The 15765-nt window shown below is 34.3% G+C and overlaps 1 protein-coding gene across 1 annotated transcript; it reads right to left on the minus strand.

The window, feature by feature from the left end:
• Nucleotides 1-5294: 5294 nt before the first annotated feature.
• Nucleotides 5295-12493, minus strand: LOC128992718 (ras-related protein Rab-4B). Its single transcript, XM_054416439.1, has 6 exons — nucleotides 12178-12493; nucleotides 9247-9327; nucleotides 8209-8323; nucleotides 7434-7651; nucleotides 6740-6835; nucleotides 5295-6141 (listed from the first exon to the last, which is right to left on the minus strand). Exons 1-6 carry the CDS (start codon nucleotides 12191-12193, stop codon nucleotides 6023-6025), a joined length of 645 nt encoding a protein of 214 aa, XP_054272414.1. The 5' UTR covers nucleotides 12194-12493; the 3' UTR covers nucleotides 5295-6022.
• Nucleotides 12494-15765: the final 3272 nt, after the last annotated feature.

The raw sequence follows: 15765 nt of genomic DNA on the forward strand, positions 1-15765 counted from the left end.
AACTTTACAATCCTTGAAATAATTCAGGGTTTATGAAGCAAGGACTTTAGACAAGGAACTAAATGATACAATAAAAACAACAATAAATATATATATTGATCCCTTTCCATAATAACAGCATAGGCTCAAATATGCCAGAGCATTGCAATGGAATGTGCAAGCTACATAATGAAATTATTGTCCTACAGAGATTCATTTTCAAAACACAGTGATTGACACAAGCTACCGAATTTCAAAGTCATGGTGTGTATTTTCTTACATGGAAGTCATAAAAAATGCAAACTCTTAAATTATAAATGCTGATGAAAAAAAAGACAGACTTTGTGCAAATTAAAGCTAATACAAGACAATAACTGTTTATGTCATACAAAATGCAGACCATTCTCAACCTTTGAAATTTATATTTTAACAAAATTGTTTAACTCGTTTAAGTTTCCAGATTTCCTAAACAACAGCATTTGATTCTAAAACCTTGGCCAATTCTAACTGACAAGCCGAGTTAAACGAGTTTAGCATGCCATGAGCTTTCAAACATTAAACTTTGCAGACCAAACATTGCCCTTAACATTGGTAACTTAAATAAATAAACTAATATAGGTTTAAATTACCTGTTTTCTGTCAAAACGATCAGTTTAGTAGTATGATGACTACAGCTGTTTCGTGCTTAAAAAATAGCACATCTTCAGGTCCAGAATGTCTTGCTAATCCCTCATGTAGAGTTCGTCAAAAATGTAAACAAATAAATAAACGGGACACACATACGGATATGACACACACGAAAATACATTTAATAAACTGGTCGACCAGACGCTGATTCACGAGACACGGCGCCGGTGGAAGGTAAGTCGCGACTGTCACGTGTCGGCAGCGTTGACCCCTACCCCTGTGTTATCCTTATCTCGCTCTTTTCTTGTCTGCTTACTGGTGATATGGATGGCGGTGTTATAAATAATGTTGGATTCAAATGACAATTTCTCGTTCAGGATGTTTTGTGGTTGACTTTTTGATGCTTTATAAATTTCGAATTCCTCAACAGTGTCCATGTAATGCCCTTTGTTGCAAAAATGTAATACTTCTAAGTTATTATGTATGTTGGTGTAATTGTGGTTGGAGGATGTAAGATGGTTTGCGTAGGCTGATTTTGAGTTTTTCTTCGGTATGTGTTCTTTAAACCTAGTGGAAAATGATCTTGCTGTCTGACCTATATAAAAATTGGGACAATCATCACATATCAATTTGTAAATTCCAGTTTTATTAATTTTATCAGAATCTGGTATAGTTCTCTCAGTGATTATGTTTGAAAGTTTGTTCTTTGTTTTGAAAGATACTACGACATCTCTTTTAGCAAGTTCGTTTGTTAGGGTGTGGTTTAACACAACACCATAATCTGCACTGATGTATCTTTTGTTGCCTTGTGGTTGGTTCTTGGTTTTATTCTGTTGTTTATTAATCAGTTTATCGATTAGGGAACTGTTGTAACCATTGGCGACTGCGATGTGTTTTAAGACATTTACTTCATCGGTATAATCAGTTGGGCTCAATGGGATGGAGAGTAGGCGGTGTACAAAACTATTGTAGGCAGCGATTTTATGGTTATGCGGATGGTGTGATTGTGAATGAATAGTCTGGTCCGTGGCCGTTGGTTTTCTATAGATTTTGAACTGTAATTGGCTATTGTTTCTCATTATAGTGACGTCCAGGAAGTTGATTGATTTTGTATTTTCTATTTCGAGGGTGAATTGTAGGTTCTTATGTATTCTATTTAGGTATGCGTGGAGTAAATTGAGTTGTCTGCCGTTACCGTTAAATAATACAAGAGTATCATCTACATACCTGCTGTAGTGGATTATTCTGTGTCTGTGTCGGTTTGAATCAGACCAAAGATGTTTGTTTTCTACGTTATTTAAGAATAATTCTGATAGAATGCTTGAAAGAGGTGATCCCATGGTCAGTCCTTCATTTTGGATGTAAAACCTGTTTTCAAATTCGAAATAATTTTGTTTTAGAACGGTTTGAGTTAGAGTTATAAGTTCATGCTTAGCTTCTGTTGAAAGTGATGAATTTTTGTCCAAATTGTCTTTAAGCAAGGCTATTGTTTCATCTACGGGAACTTTCGTGAATAAATTCACGACGTCAAATGAAGCTAAAATATAGGAGTCTTTGAGCTTTGCGTCTGATAGTTTGTTCACTAGGTCAACTGTGTTTCTTACGCTGTGATTGTTTTCCAATTTTATCTCATTCCTAATAATTGTGTCTAGTTTTTTGGCGATTTTATAAGTCGGAGCAGGTGTGAAGTTTACCAGAGGTCTAATGGGAATATTGGGCTTGTGAATTTTGGGCAGTCCTCTTAACTGAGGGGCTCTGGGGTTAGTTACTTTAACATTTCTTATATCTTCAGGTGTTAAAAGGTTCTTGCATGACGAAATTATTTGATTGATTTCTTTGGAGAAAGATGGGGTTGGGTCTTTGTGTAAAGTTACAACATTGTTGGTCTCAATGAAGTTCTGGACCTTGCTGACGTAATCGCCTTTGTCTATTATGACCGTCGAGTTTCCCTTATCTGCTTTTGCGATAACAGCATTATTCTGTTGTAACTTGTTCCTAATACTTTGAGCAATTTGTTTCAAGGATTTGTATTTTGACAAATATTTGATTCTAGGTTTGGGGTTGTTCATTAACTTATGGATTTTGTTGGATATCATAGCTCTAGCAGTATCACGTTCGATGTTGTTTTTTAAACACTTAACGGCAGTTTCTGCATTTAATAATTCAGAAATCAAACTGTTTTTTCTATCGTTTGGGAAGTTAAAGTTTAGTCCTTTATTTAGTAGAGACATTTCTTGGTCTGAAAATTGTATATTTGTTTTGTTGACAACTCTAGGATGGAACTTGTGGTTGCATGTGATTGTTTCAATTTTTATCTGTGCCTTTACTAAAGCGTCAAATTTTTTGGATTGTGTTTTCTTTTTGATTTGTACCTTATTTTGGATTTGAGTTTCTATTTGAGAAAATACATCATTCTGTTGGGAAGGATGTAGGCTATTTAAGAGTGTGGCTATTTTCAGACCAAGAAATGTCTCTACTAAATAAAGGACTAAACTTTAACTTCCCAAACGATAGAAAAAACAGTTTGATTTCTGAATTATTAAATGCAGAAACTGCCGTTAAGTGTTTAAAAAACAACATCGAACGTGATACTGCTAGAGCTATGATATCCAACAAAATCCATAAGTTAATGAACAACCCCAAACCTAGAATCAAATATTTGTCAAAATACAAATCCTTGAAACAAATTGCTCAAAGTATTAGGAACAAGTTACAACAGAATAATGCTGTTATCGCAAAAGCAGATAAGGGAAACTCGACGGTCATAATAGACAAAGGCGATTACGTCAGCAAGGTCCAGAACTTCATTGAGACCAACAATGTTGTAACTTTACACAAAGACCCAACCCCATCTTTCTCCAAAGAAATCAATCAAATAATTTCGTCATGCAAGAACCTTTTAACACCTGAAGATATAAGAAATGTTAAAGTAACTAACCCCAGAGCCCCTCAGTTAAGAGGACTGCCCAAAATTCACAAGCCCAATATTCCCATTAGACCTCTGGTAAACTTCACACCTGCTCCGACTTATAAAATCGCCAAAAAACTAGACACAATTATTAGGAATGAGATAAAATTGGAAAACAATCACAGCGTAAGAAACACAGTTGACCTAGTGAACAAACTATCAGACGCAAAGCTCAAAGACTCCTATATTTTAGCTTCATTTGACGTCGTGAATTTATTCACGAAAGTTCCCGTAGATGAAACAATAGCCTTGCTTAAAGACAATTTGGACAAAAATTCATCACTTTCAACAGAAGCTAAGCATGAACTTATAACTCTAACTCAAACCGTTCTAAAACAAAATTATTTCGAATTTGAAAACAGGTTTTACATCCAAAATGAAGGACTGACCATGGGATCACCTCTTTCAAGCATTCTATCAGAATTATTCTTAAATAACGTAGAAAACAAACATCTTTGGTCTGATTCAAACCGACACAGACACAGAATAATCCACTACAGCAGGTATGTAGATGATACTCTTGTATTATTTAACGGTAACGGCAGACAACTCAATTTACTCCACGCATACCTAAATAGAATACATAAGAACCTACAATTCACCCTCGAAATAGAAAATACAAAATCAATCAACTTCCTGGACGTCACTATAATGAGAAACAATAGCCAATTACAGTTCAAAATCTATAGAAAACCAACGGCCACGGACCAGACTATTCATTCACAATCACACCATCCGCATAACCATAAAATCGCTGCCTACAATAGTTTTGTACACCGCCTACTCTCCATCCCATTGAGCCCAACTGATTATACCGATGAAGTAAATGTCTTAAAACACATCGCAGTCGCCAATGGTTACAACAGTTCCCTAATCGATAAACTGATTAATAAACAACAGAATAAAACCAAGAACCAACCACAAGGCAACAAAAGATACATCAGTGCAGATTATGGTGTTGTGTTAAACCACACCCTAACAAACGAACTTGCTAAAAGAGATGTCGTAGTATCTTTCAAAACAAAGAACAAACTTTCAAACATAATCACTGAGAGAACTATACCAGATTCTGATAAAATTAATAAAACTGGAATTTACAAATTGATATGTGATGATTGTCCCAATTTTTATATAGGTCAGACAGCAAGATCATTTTCCACTAGGTTTAAAGAACACATACCGAAGAAAAACTCAAAATCAGCCTACGCAAACCATCTTACATCCTCCAACCACAATTACACCAACATACATAATAACTTAGAAGTATTACATTTTTGCAACAAAGGGCATTACATGGACACTGTTGAGGAATTCGAAATTTATAAAGCATCAAAAAGTCAACCACAAAACATCCTGAACGAGAAATTGTCATTTGAATCCAACATTATTTATAACACCGCCATCCATATCACCAGTAAGCAGACAAGAAAAGAGCGAGATAAGGATAACACAGGGGTAGGGGTCAACGCTGCCGACACGTGACAGTCGCGACTTACCTTCCACCGGCGCCGTGTCTCGTGAATCAGCGTCTGGTCGACCAGTTTATTAAATGTATTTTCGTGTGTGTCATATCCGTATGTGTGTCCCGTTTATTTATTTGTTTACATTTTTGACGAACTCTACATGAGGGATTAGCAAGACATTCTGGACCTGAAGATGTGCTATTTTTTAAGCACGAAACAGCTGTAGTCATCATACTACTAAACTGATCGTTTTGACAGAAAACAGGTAATTTAAACCTATATTAGTTTATTCAGACGATCTAGAGGCCATTCCATCATAAATAAATAAAATACTCTCCTATAAAATATAGGCTTAACCTTAGAAAAAATATAAATGCACAACCTCCAATTCCATTCTATCAGGTGGGATGGTAAATTACTAAGATTACATAAGTACTGGTACTTGATAGTTAAATTCCTAATACTGTGCAGAATACTGTACATGGGGAAAAGCAAAGATTGTTATAAAACATCTGCTCAAAAATTAACCTGCTTTTATAAAAACGGCATACTTGTTTGATCACAGGCATGATTAACCAAGAGGTGAAAAATATTCAAGAACTTACTCAACAGGACTATTTCATCACCTTTTCATGATAGCTTATAAGTAAAAAAAATGAAACAAATAACTATCAATATACAAACTATTTTGCGATACAATACAGCAAAAATATATGTGCTAAGCAGCCTACATTACAATTTTATTTGGAGCGAATAACTTAATCAGTGCCAACCTAACTCTAATATCACTAATAATATATAAAAATATAACAAGAACGACTATATCAGGCTTAACCTACAAGCTGTTGCGATGAATTTCAAAAATACTATTTTGCTGAGTCGGGATTTTAAGTAGTATTTGCAACAAGAATATTTCATCCTTAAACATAAGAAAGTACACAGGAAGAGATGTGGTTATGTACAACATCAGCGTAAGGCGAGTCAATTACGATACAATGTGACAGAAACAGTCAGGCTGTCTACGTGTCTTGTCTTGTCGTAATCTGCGGGAACTTGTGTCCCCAAATTGTATTCCAGACCCGATGCGATCTGGATCCAGCTCTCCTGCAAATTAAACCCAAAAAGTGTTACAGTATATTTTACCATTATTTTACTATAAAATAGCCAAAAAATTTAGTATATATAATTTGTTACTTAACCCTCCAACTGGCAATGGGCAAACTCTGTATTGGGGAGGCATTTTTGGCGATTTTGCAGTCATGTTTTCAAAAATTCAAAATTAACTAAACCGGTATAGCAAACCTATTGAAACACATATTAAAATTCTTTGTATTGAAATGAATTTGAAATTGCAAACGAATAAATATTTAGAACGATAAATATTTTCAACTAGATTTCCCATGCGTACGATAGACACTGCCACTTCGGCCACAACCGCCTACTCACTTGGATAGAAGAGCGGAATAGCGTCATGTTCTGTGAGTTGTGATACTACGCATTACACAGGGCCTAGTCATTGCTCATGTAGAGTCGACGGTATTGTAGCGTAGCGTATATTAGTATTATATAAATAGTTTATGAATAAATTCAATGATCAAGTTTACTGGTCTCGATAACAGATGGTAAATTTTTATTATAAATCAAAGTATAAAATGACATGATTATTACAATTTTTTCTCAAGTCTGCCTGGCCCTGACCTACCTGACTGGATTTTTGCTAAAATCGTCTTGCAGCACTTCAGGAAAGACTCTTCTATGTTTTCTGCTGACTTTGCGCTTGTTTCTAGGTACATCAGATCTGTAAAACCAGCAGCATTATAGTTAGTAATATATTATACAAAACACACTAGACCTAGAAATAGTGATTCCTTAACATTGCATTTCAAATGGTGGGAATACTTTTTTTGCTGTCACAATTGTACAGCATTTTAATGTCCAACAAAGTCTATCTATGTGCAGTTTTGTTTCTTTGCACCGATGTTGTTTATTTTTGTTTTAGGATAAATTTTACAAGAAAAACTTTTCTCTTCTTGTTGCATAAGTAGTGACAACAAGAAATCATCAGTAAATAATTAATTGCCTTGTTTGATCGTGTTACAATATTATATTTAAAGTAAGAGAAATAGCAAAAAATAAATAGGCTCTTGTTAATGACTAATTTCATATATAATAATTTCCAAAGATCTGTTAGGGTATGTGTGGTATCATTTTCAACTCACCATTCTCTTGTGCAAACTGACTAGCTTGTAGGAACGTGACTTCTCGGTTGGCTTCCAAATCTTTTTTGTTGCCGACCAACAATATGATTATGTTGGGACTCGCAAGCGCTCTAGCATTTCATATATAATAATTTCCAAAGATCTGTTAGGGTATGTGTGGTATCATTTTCAACTCACCATTCTCTTGTGCAAACTGACTAGCTTGTAGGAACGTGACTTCTCGGTCGGCTTCCAAATCTTTTTTGTTGCCGACCAACAATATGATTATGTTGGGACTCGCAAGCGCTCTAGCATCTTGTAGCCAATCAGCCAAGGCATTAAAACTCTCTCTATTTGTGATATCGTAAACTAACAAGGCACCTGCAGCCCCTCTGTAGTAGCTTCTAGTTACGGATCTAATAAAAGAAAAAAACATTAACCTGTTTCATGGTAAAATCTTTGTGTTGGGATTAAAATATAAATTAATGACATAGCAGGGTAAAATCGAAAAATTACTTTTGAATTAGGACTGACACAATCTTCAAAAAGTCATATTTTTACTGAATTTCTTGTTCTTGCACATAGCCTAGTAAAGATTAGCCTAAAGTTTAAACAATTTAATAATGTTGATTAAATGTTACTGTTTATGTAAAAACTAAGTCCATATTTCCTTTTTATGTACAGTAAGTGTACTGTAGTTAATTTGTAGCTATGTAGGTTATGTTTCTTTATCTTCAGAGTTTGAAGATCAAATTTGTTGTGTCAGTGGTAAATTTTGTGTTGCAATATCGTAATTCGTAATCAATGAAGTTCAAGAGACTTACAACTATGGCTAATTGAACATGCTTTGCAAATCAAGTTCTCAATGGTTTGTTTCTGTATGTCATATGTGCATATATTTTTAGGTGATTAATTATGAGTGTAAAAAACTGCAAAATAAACTAAATGCTTTGCTTAGCTTTCATAAGCCTACCTGAACCGTTCTTGCCCCGCTGTGTCCCAGATCTGAAGTTTAACAGACTTTCCAGCAACATTTACAATCTTGGACCCAAACTCCACACCAATTGTATGACTGCTGGTGTTTTTAACTGAAAAATGCACTCATAAATTATATAAAGATTATTGAAGCGTAATAACTTCCTTAAGGAAATTATCCATCTTTCAAAATTATAGTTAAGTTATATAGTTTTTGCAAAATATCAACAAAGCATCTAGCTAGACATTAAATATATTCAGTGTGTTTTACAGAATTTGCTGCTCTGACTATTGATAGGGAAGTAGATTTCCCATTATATGTTAAGCTGTAGTCAGTTTTTATAATAAAAATTAACGTTGTTGAATTTACTTTACTGAGTGTGCTGATGTCAGTTACCAATTTGTAACACTAAACGCCACGAGTGAGTACTACGACTATCCGCAGTACTATCCTGATAATTAGACCAATTCGTATATACCAAGTCAAAAGTGTGGTTTGGCTTAAAATACCTACTTTGTATGGTCGCCATTCCATTAAAAAGTATTAAAGTAAAGTAAGCCAAGTAGAAAGAAAACTCATTATAACTTCTTTTATGCCATAGCTTAAGTTATCTAACTATCAGGCTACGTAGGTGTAGGTAGATATAACCAAATCTCCAACATTAGTGATCTAAGTAGGCTATGTCTACCAAAAAGTAGGGGAGAAAATAAGTTTTTACAGAAACACTCTAAAAGTGGATCGATTGCGTTACCACTTTTATATTAACAATCAATGGTTTGTTGATTGAGAATCAGCTCAATCCAGTGATAGCCTTAAAATCCAAAATGGTCTAGTTAATTAATTTACATCTACAAGATTGATTCTCAACAGTCAACACTATGACAAACAGACACTATTCTAAACAGCTATTTTATTGGTTCTTGAGCAGAATTTCTTTACATTATATAGGCTTACTTCACAACGGAATCACTAAGTTGATTAATCTTAAGGTAACTGTCTTCTGAATAAAATTGTAGGGTAACCTACTAAACTTACATTTGTTTTCAATGAACTGGTGCAATATGCAAGATTTACCAGCTCCAGCACTTCCAATAACCAAAAACTTGAATAAATAATCTGGAACAACCAAAATTAATAAAATGAGTAACTTTTCACAGCATAAAGGTTCAATAATAAAAGTACGGCAGTGGTTATGGTAATTATTTACTATATCTACACTGGAATATGATGTAATTTTTAGATGTCTACTTACAGTTTTTTTTTCACGCTGAATCCAAAAATGCAATAAGTTTTTGTTGGAGGGATTCCTAAGTGGCCGTAAAATTAAATAATTAATATCAAGCTTCAGTTTCGTTTAGTTATTCGGATATTTGTGGTTTGGACGAGTCCAAGTTTTAGCAGCGACTAACACTGAAAGGGAAGGAAGGTTTGTGGGTGTGGAAACAGCTGTTAGCTGTTAACATTCTATGCAAAACATATGCAATAATTCAATTAGTAAAAGCAAATGGACTCTGATGCCGTTTAGAAAATACAGTAAGTCAACTACGATACATAAACTATTAATTACATCAACATTAATTAATTAATTAACATTAATTAAGAATAAATTGGTATTTATTCTCGTAAAATACAAGTAATAGAAGGTATGCCACTGCCACTTCAATAACAACATCGACATGATCGTCCTCATTCCAACACCCAACGTCTGTTAACTAACGTTCCATAGTGCATAATCCCACAGTGCCTAAAAGCATTGACTATTTGTTGTATTAATAGCCAAAGCTAAAAGTGAAAACATGCCACAGTGCATAATTTCATGTATCAGAAACTAATAAATGATATTAAAATGTGTAATTAAGGAAACCCCAATAATGAGATTCCATGCTTGGTAACAATATTTTCTTTAGCCCTAAGACATACTGCAGTTTTTTTTTCCTAGGACGCTAGGTACGAGCCCGGAATTGTTTTTCATATTACTTCAGGCTAGATCTACCGGTAGGTGTTACGGCAATATCACTTAGATAAAATCCATTAATGATTTAGCGGGGTTTGAACCAAGGACCCCAGGAACCGGAGTCCCGCGGGGACATACTGCAGTAAAGAAGTTATTATTGAATACCTTCTATATAAAATTAAGCTCAGCTTACCTAACCTAACCCAACCTCACTCTTAATTTTTATGAATCCGCATAAAACCCGACCTACCTTCCCCACATCCCCAAATAAGAGCTGATAATTAGTTTCAAAACAAACTGATTTCATTTTGCATTAAGTCGAGTATAAACAGTTATTTGCTCTCCTCACTCAGTCCTCAGTCCACATACGGACCTGTTCAGACCACGCCATATTATTACCAAGGGATAGTACCACTCAATGAACCTTAAAATTGTAATCTTAACCTTCGTTTTACGGCCACTTGGGAATCTTTCCGACAAAAACTGATTGCATTTTTGGATTCTGCGTGAACAAAACTGTAAGTAGACATCTAAAAATCACATCATATCCCAGTGTAGATATAGTAAATAATTGCCATACCTAGAATTAAATTTAAGTCACTGATGGTAATATCTACTTGGGGAAATATTTGCCCACCTCTCAATTTGCAATACACCACTAATTAACATATGGAAAAAAATATCTTATGTTGTCCTAATTTTAAACAGCGGGATTCATATCTCATCTGATTTAGAAAGCTGGCAGATTCATTCATTGCAACATTCTGAATATGCTAGATGATAAAACATAAAATGGATGGTTGTAAAAAAATTGTACACCTTGCATTGTTTGTTTTGTGTAAACTGTTATATATGTATACGGTAACTCAATAATGCTTCAAAAGTTTTTTTTTATGTACGCCTATCTATAAATTACAAATACATAAAGCAAACTGTATTGTATAGGCCTATAATAAAAATAGTTCACTTAAAAGTTCAGTTAAGTAGCCTAAATAAATTATTATAAAATTATCATTGTCTTGTAAAGATAAAATTCCCTTTAAGTTTTAATATTTGTCTTTATCAAAAATATTTTTGCGTCTCATCAATATGGTTCATTGAAAAGGTGCCTTAGAAAATCCTGTTACAAGCCTCACTTAACTCACATCCTTATCTCTCTCAACACAACGATGGACTATCGATCCTATAGGCCTACTTTAATTGTTAGATTCCACGTCTAGCTACTGATAGGACATAAATACTTCTTTGTGGACCAGCTTGTTATTTAATGGTAATGCTAATGAATTGAACCGTGACAAAAAGCTGTCGCTAAGTTATTAAGTTACTAAAATGAGGAGGTAGCCTAGATGATGGAAAAAAAATCGGTCACAGTATATTTCTGGAATGTGGTGTGTTATGAACAATAAAGGCTGACAATACCGACAACCAATAAATATAATTTTTACAGTACGCAAAAAAGTACAAACCCAGTCATTTAGACAGCTAGGTGCGACCTCTTGGAGGTTAAGTAAATTACAGTAGACTCCCTCTTATCCGGACACCTTTTAACTTAACTGGACATCAGTTTAACCAGACTTTACTCGGCAGAAATTATATCTCTTTAACCGGGCAATTTTTATCACCACATCGGTTTAACCGGACTGGATTGGCAGGAAGTGGGCGGTACTGAAACTAACTGTTCTCGTGGGAAAGATTTGAGACCAGTGATCACGTGTTTAAATACAATCCTCTCCTGAACTTAAGTCAAATACCTATTGGGTTAGTTTTGAGTGTATTTTATGCATTTTAACGAGTTTTTGGGGATGTCGGTTTAACCTGAAAAGCCGTTATCCGGACTGGCCTCGGTCCCGAGGAGTCCGGATAAGAGGGAGTCTACTGTAGATCTTGACACAACTAGGCCTAGGCTACCTATAAGAATGTGAAATGCTGATCAAATCAGGCTAATTCCTTTAATCGAGTCCCAAAATAGCCTATATAATTCTGATGAATATGCCGATAGGCAATGTACTTACCATATGATTCAGACATATTTTGAAGAGATTGAAATATTCTCTCATGTACAATAAATGGACAATGGGAAGTAGATTAGTCCTTCCTTGCCTGTGACTAGTTTAACACTTTCTCCTTTCAGAGTTATGCAACACAAACAAAATAATTTTATTATTTCTTAGTTTCGATAAACAACTACCGTAATTTAAAACTAACTGAGATGAATGTTAATTTATAATGGAAAATAATGTAACCTACAACCATTTAGAATATGAAATGACATGTTTTGGATTTGAAGTTTCCTCTGTTCTGTAAAACATGAATATGAAACAGAAACTCCTCAACTCCTGTCAAAAATAAAACAGACCATAGTCCATATGCCTTCTAAAACAGCTGTTGTTTAGTTTTATTGAGTCAGCTGATGGGAAAATGTGTGAACACTCTTTCACCATGAAGAAGTTTTTTTTTATTATTTTTAGATCAAAGATCAATAATTTAAAATAAGCCCTTGAAACTTGAAGCATAGATAAAACGTTAGTCTATGCTTGAAGTATCTAAAGCTATTGTTGTGAGTTCATAAAGCATAAAAATTATTGCAGTAAAGTTTTAATTAAAATTTTGATATTTTGTCATTACTTAGATCTATAAGTATAATATAATATGTAATATGGATGTATATAATTTTTTTATTGTTTCTGGGTCAGACTGGGAGCCAGCCAGTGTCCTTTTTTGACCTATCCAATCAAAAGAAAACAAAACTTTAATGGGTTTGGACCGCTTTCCCTTTAAAGTGTTTGAAATTTATCTCATTATAAAAATGCCACTGGCGTAGATACGAGAGAAAAAATATATAGCCCCGTCGCAGCAAACCTGCATACTAAGCGAATTTCCATTCACCCGGCTTGATTTCTACTAAAATATTCCCTATAAATTTTCAGATTTATTTCCTATTTAAATAACATTAATTTTAGTGAGTAGTTAGGTTTGCTGCTACGGGAAAGATGTTGAGGTGTTTATTCAATTCAAATATTCAATTTAGATTGAACATTACAAATATTCCACATCATATTGCACCTTTATATTTATATTGGTGTTTATTCAATTGAAATATTGATAGCTTAGTATGAAATAAGCCAAATTGCCAAATTTGATTTAAATATATCCATAAACAAGCAAACTAGAACAGTTTATTTATTCTCCATAAGAATAACATGGGAATTTTAAATTTACAATTTTTTTTTTATTTTCTCCGTGGTCAATGAACATTCAAAAAAACTTCAAGATACTAAATTATTTGTTTTTTTAAGCTCTTCAAAATGGTCTAGAGAGAAATTTAGAAATTTAAAGTTTTTAGGGTCAAAAATTAGAAAAACCCATTTTTACCCCATAAAACCCCCCAAAAACCCCTGATCCCATGGTCCGATTATGCTGGTTCGCGAACTCGTTCGAATAAATGTAGGTTTACACGTTTGTACCAAATTTCATCAAAATCGGATCAATTTTGCTCGAGTTATCGCGCTAACGGACACATATATAAATATATATATATATATATATATTTATATATAAACATATATATATGGTGTTTTTGGCCTCTGGGGACCTCAAAACGAAAAAGTAAATTGGTCCCGGGTCTAGGTCTTACCATGAGACCTACGGTAATAGCTTATTCCCTATATGGGAAATTCGCTAAAAAAAAAATAAAGTAACATAACCTCAACCTGTCTTGTGTGTCGACCTTCTCACCGCAGTATTTCACCTTCCATTTTTTTGAACTTTTGGAACAGTTACACGGAACTGTTTGGAACAGATTGGTTAAAACCGTTACATTAGAAACAAAGAGTTCCATTCCCATTTCCTTTTAAGGTGTTCATTTTGTTTTTCGTGGATCTCTGTCACTCTGTCTGTCTTCACAACTTTCATTTTGTCTAGTGATTGGACACTTTCTCTTATATCGATGGTGTAATTTTAAGTTGAGTTCTGGATCAGTATGTCTGATATAAATGTAAAAAATTTTGAATGTTCAATTTGTGATAAACACTTTGCCAGTAAATTTACTTTAACGCGCCATATACGTAATGTGCATAGTTGTGAACAATCTCACTGTTCAAACAACCCGAAAACGAAAAGGCTTATTTGCCCAGAGGGTGATTGCTCTCATCAATTTTCGCGGTATGAAAACTTGATCCAGCATCTGGAAGAAGCCCATGCCATTGACATAATAGTTGAGGAGCTGAATTTCGAAACAGAAGAAGGTAAGTTAAATTTATTAAGTATAGCCTAATTAACTTATGAACCTCACAATACAGTACCGGTATCCATTAATATAAAAAGAGATAGGCCTAGGTAGGACAAAATATTTTGGAATTTAATTAAGAGGACGGTGTTCATGCCTGCCGAGGTCTACGAGACGACTAGAGAAGGTAAAAACAAGGTTTCTAAACTTTGACCAACTGACTTAGGCTAATTCATTTACCACATTAACTTAGCCTACAGTTTACTTAGCTTAGCAATGAATGTAGGCCAAGTAAAAACTTATGTAAGCTATATAATATACTGGAGGTCATGACCCCCCCCCCCCCATCCTGTACATTAATGCCAGCCTACCACTTAAGTCATTAGGCCTACTGTCCAGCTTTATTTGGCGTAGATAATCAGTTAGTAGAATAATTCAAAGAGGTTATGAACCTCAGTCTACAACCTCAATTAATTAATCCACCTTACCGGTACGTTAGTCCTGGACTGTCATAGTTTTGGATACACAATAACTTAGGCCTAACTTACTTAATTTAGGCCCAATGCCCAATACCTATTGTCAAGTTAAGATTAAAACTTAATATCACAATTCAACTGTAAGCTTGGATAATACCGGTCAGGTATATTTTAAGTTTTTCAACTAGAGCCTTAACATGTTCACTGCGCTACGAGATCCCGAGGTCTCGTATGATATTTTATATATCATTTATATATCATTCGATATATCGTTTGGTTAGTTAGGTAAGGTTAACCTAACCTAACTAACCAAACGATATATCGAACGAAACAATCGAATAATCGATATTTTCATTCGAATGAGTGTAGGACCTAAAGTAAAGTGCAGCCGCCTACTAATTGAGATGATGGAGTAAGCTTCTTTGAGATAACTGCAGGACTTACATTTGTAGTAGCCAATTTTATTTTGGATTGCATCTATTATATTAATTTTAATGACCTTTGACTGTTAAATAATTATTTTGCTCCCCTTACCTTTGATGACCACAAATATGAAGCTTTGTTTTTAACAAACCTTGTAATTTAATTCCTCATAGGCAGCAAGCCTACCTGCTCAGGTCTGTGGTGTTTGGAATCTTAGGCTATTGTAGTAAAACTAAATTTGATTGATTGTTGTATTTTTCAGATTTCCTGAATTGGAAATATTTGCTGCAGCAAACTACAGCATCGGAATATGTCAAAGATACTGCAACAAAAACTTTAAAATGCGGCATTAGAAAAGATTTCTTAATTTGCCGATCATACAAGCATATTCTACAAGAAAGTCGGAAAAGAGCCATCAAATCCCAGGGGTCCAACAAAATTGGCAAATGCTGTCCCTCAAGAATAGAAGTTTTTTT

Source organism: Macrosteles quadrilineatus, unplaced genomic scaffold (assembly GCF_028750875.1).
Source record: "Macrosteles quadrilineatus isolate MER2022 unplaced genomic scaffold, UCM_ALF_1.0 Scaffold_4__1_contigs__length_99947679, whole genome shotgun sequence".
NCBI classification, from domain to species: Eukaryota; Metazoa; Arthropoda; class Insecta; order Hemiptera; family Cicadellidae; genus Macrosteles; species Macrosteles quadrilineatus.

Coding starts and splice junctions, on each gene's coding strand:
- LOC128992718 (XM_054416439.1), bottom strand. Junction 8,324..9,246: donor CCAGTTCATTGAAAACAAAT/GTAAGTTTAGTA, acceptor TGCATTTTTCAG/TTAAAAACACCAGCAGTCAT. Junction 6,836..7,433: donor TCAGTTTGCACAAGAGAATG/GTGAGTTGAAAA, acceptor CTGGTTTTACAG/ATCTGATGTACCTAGAAACA.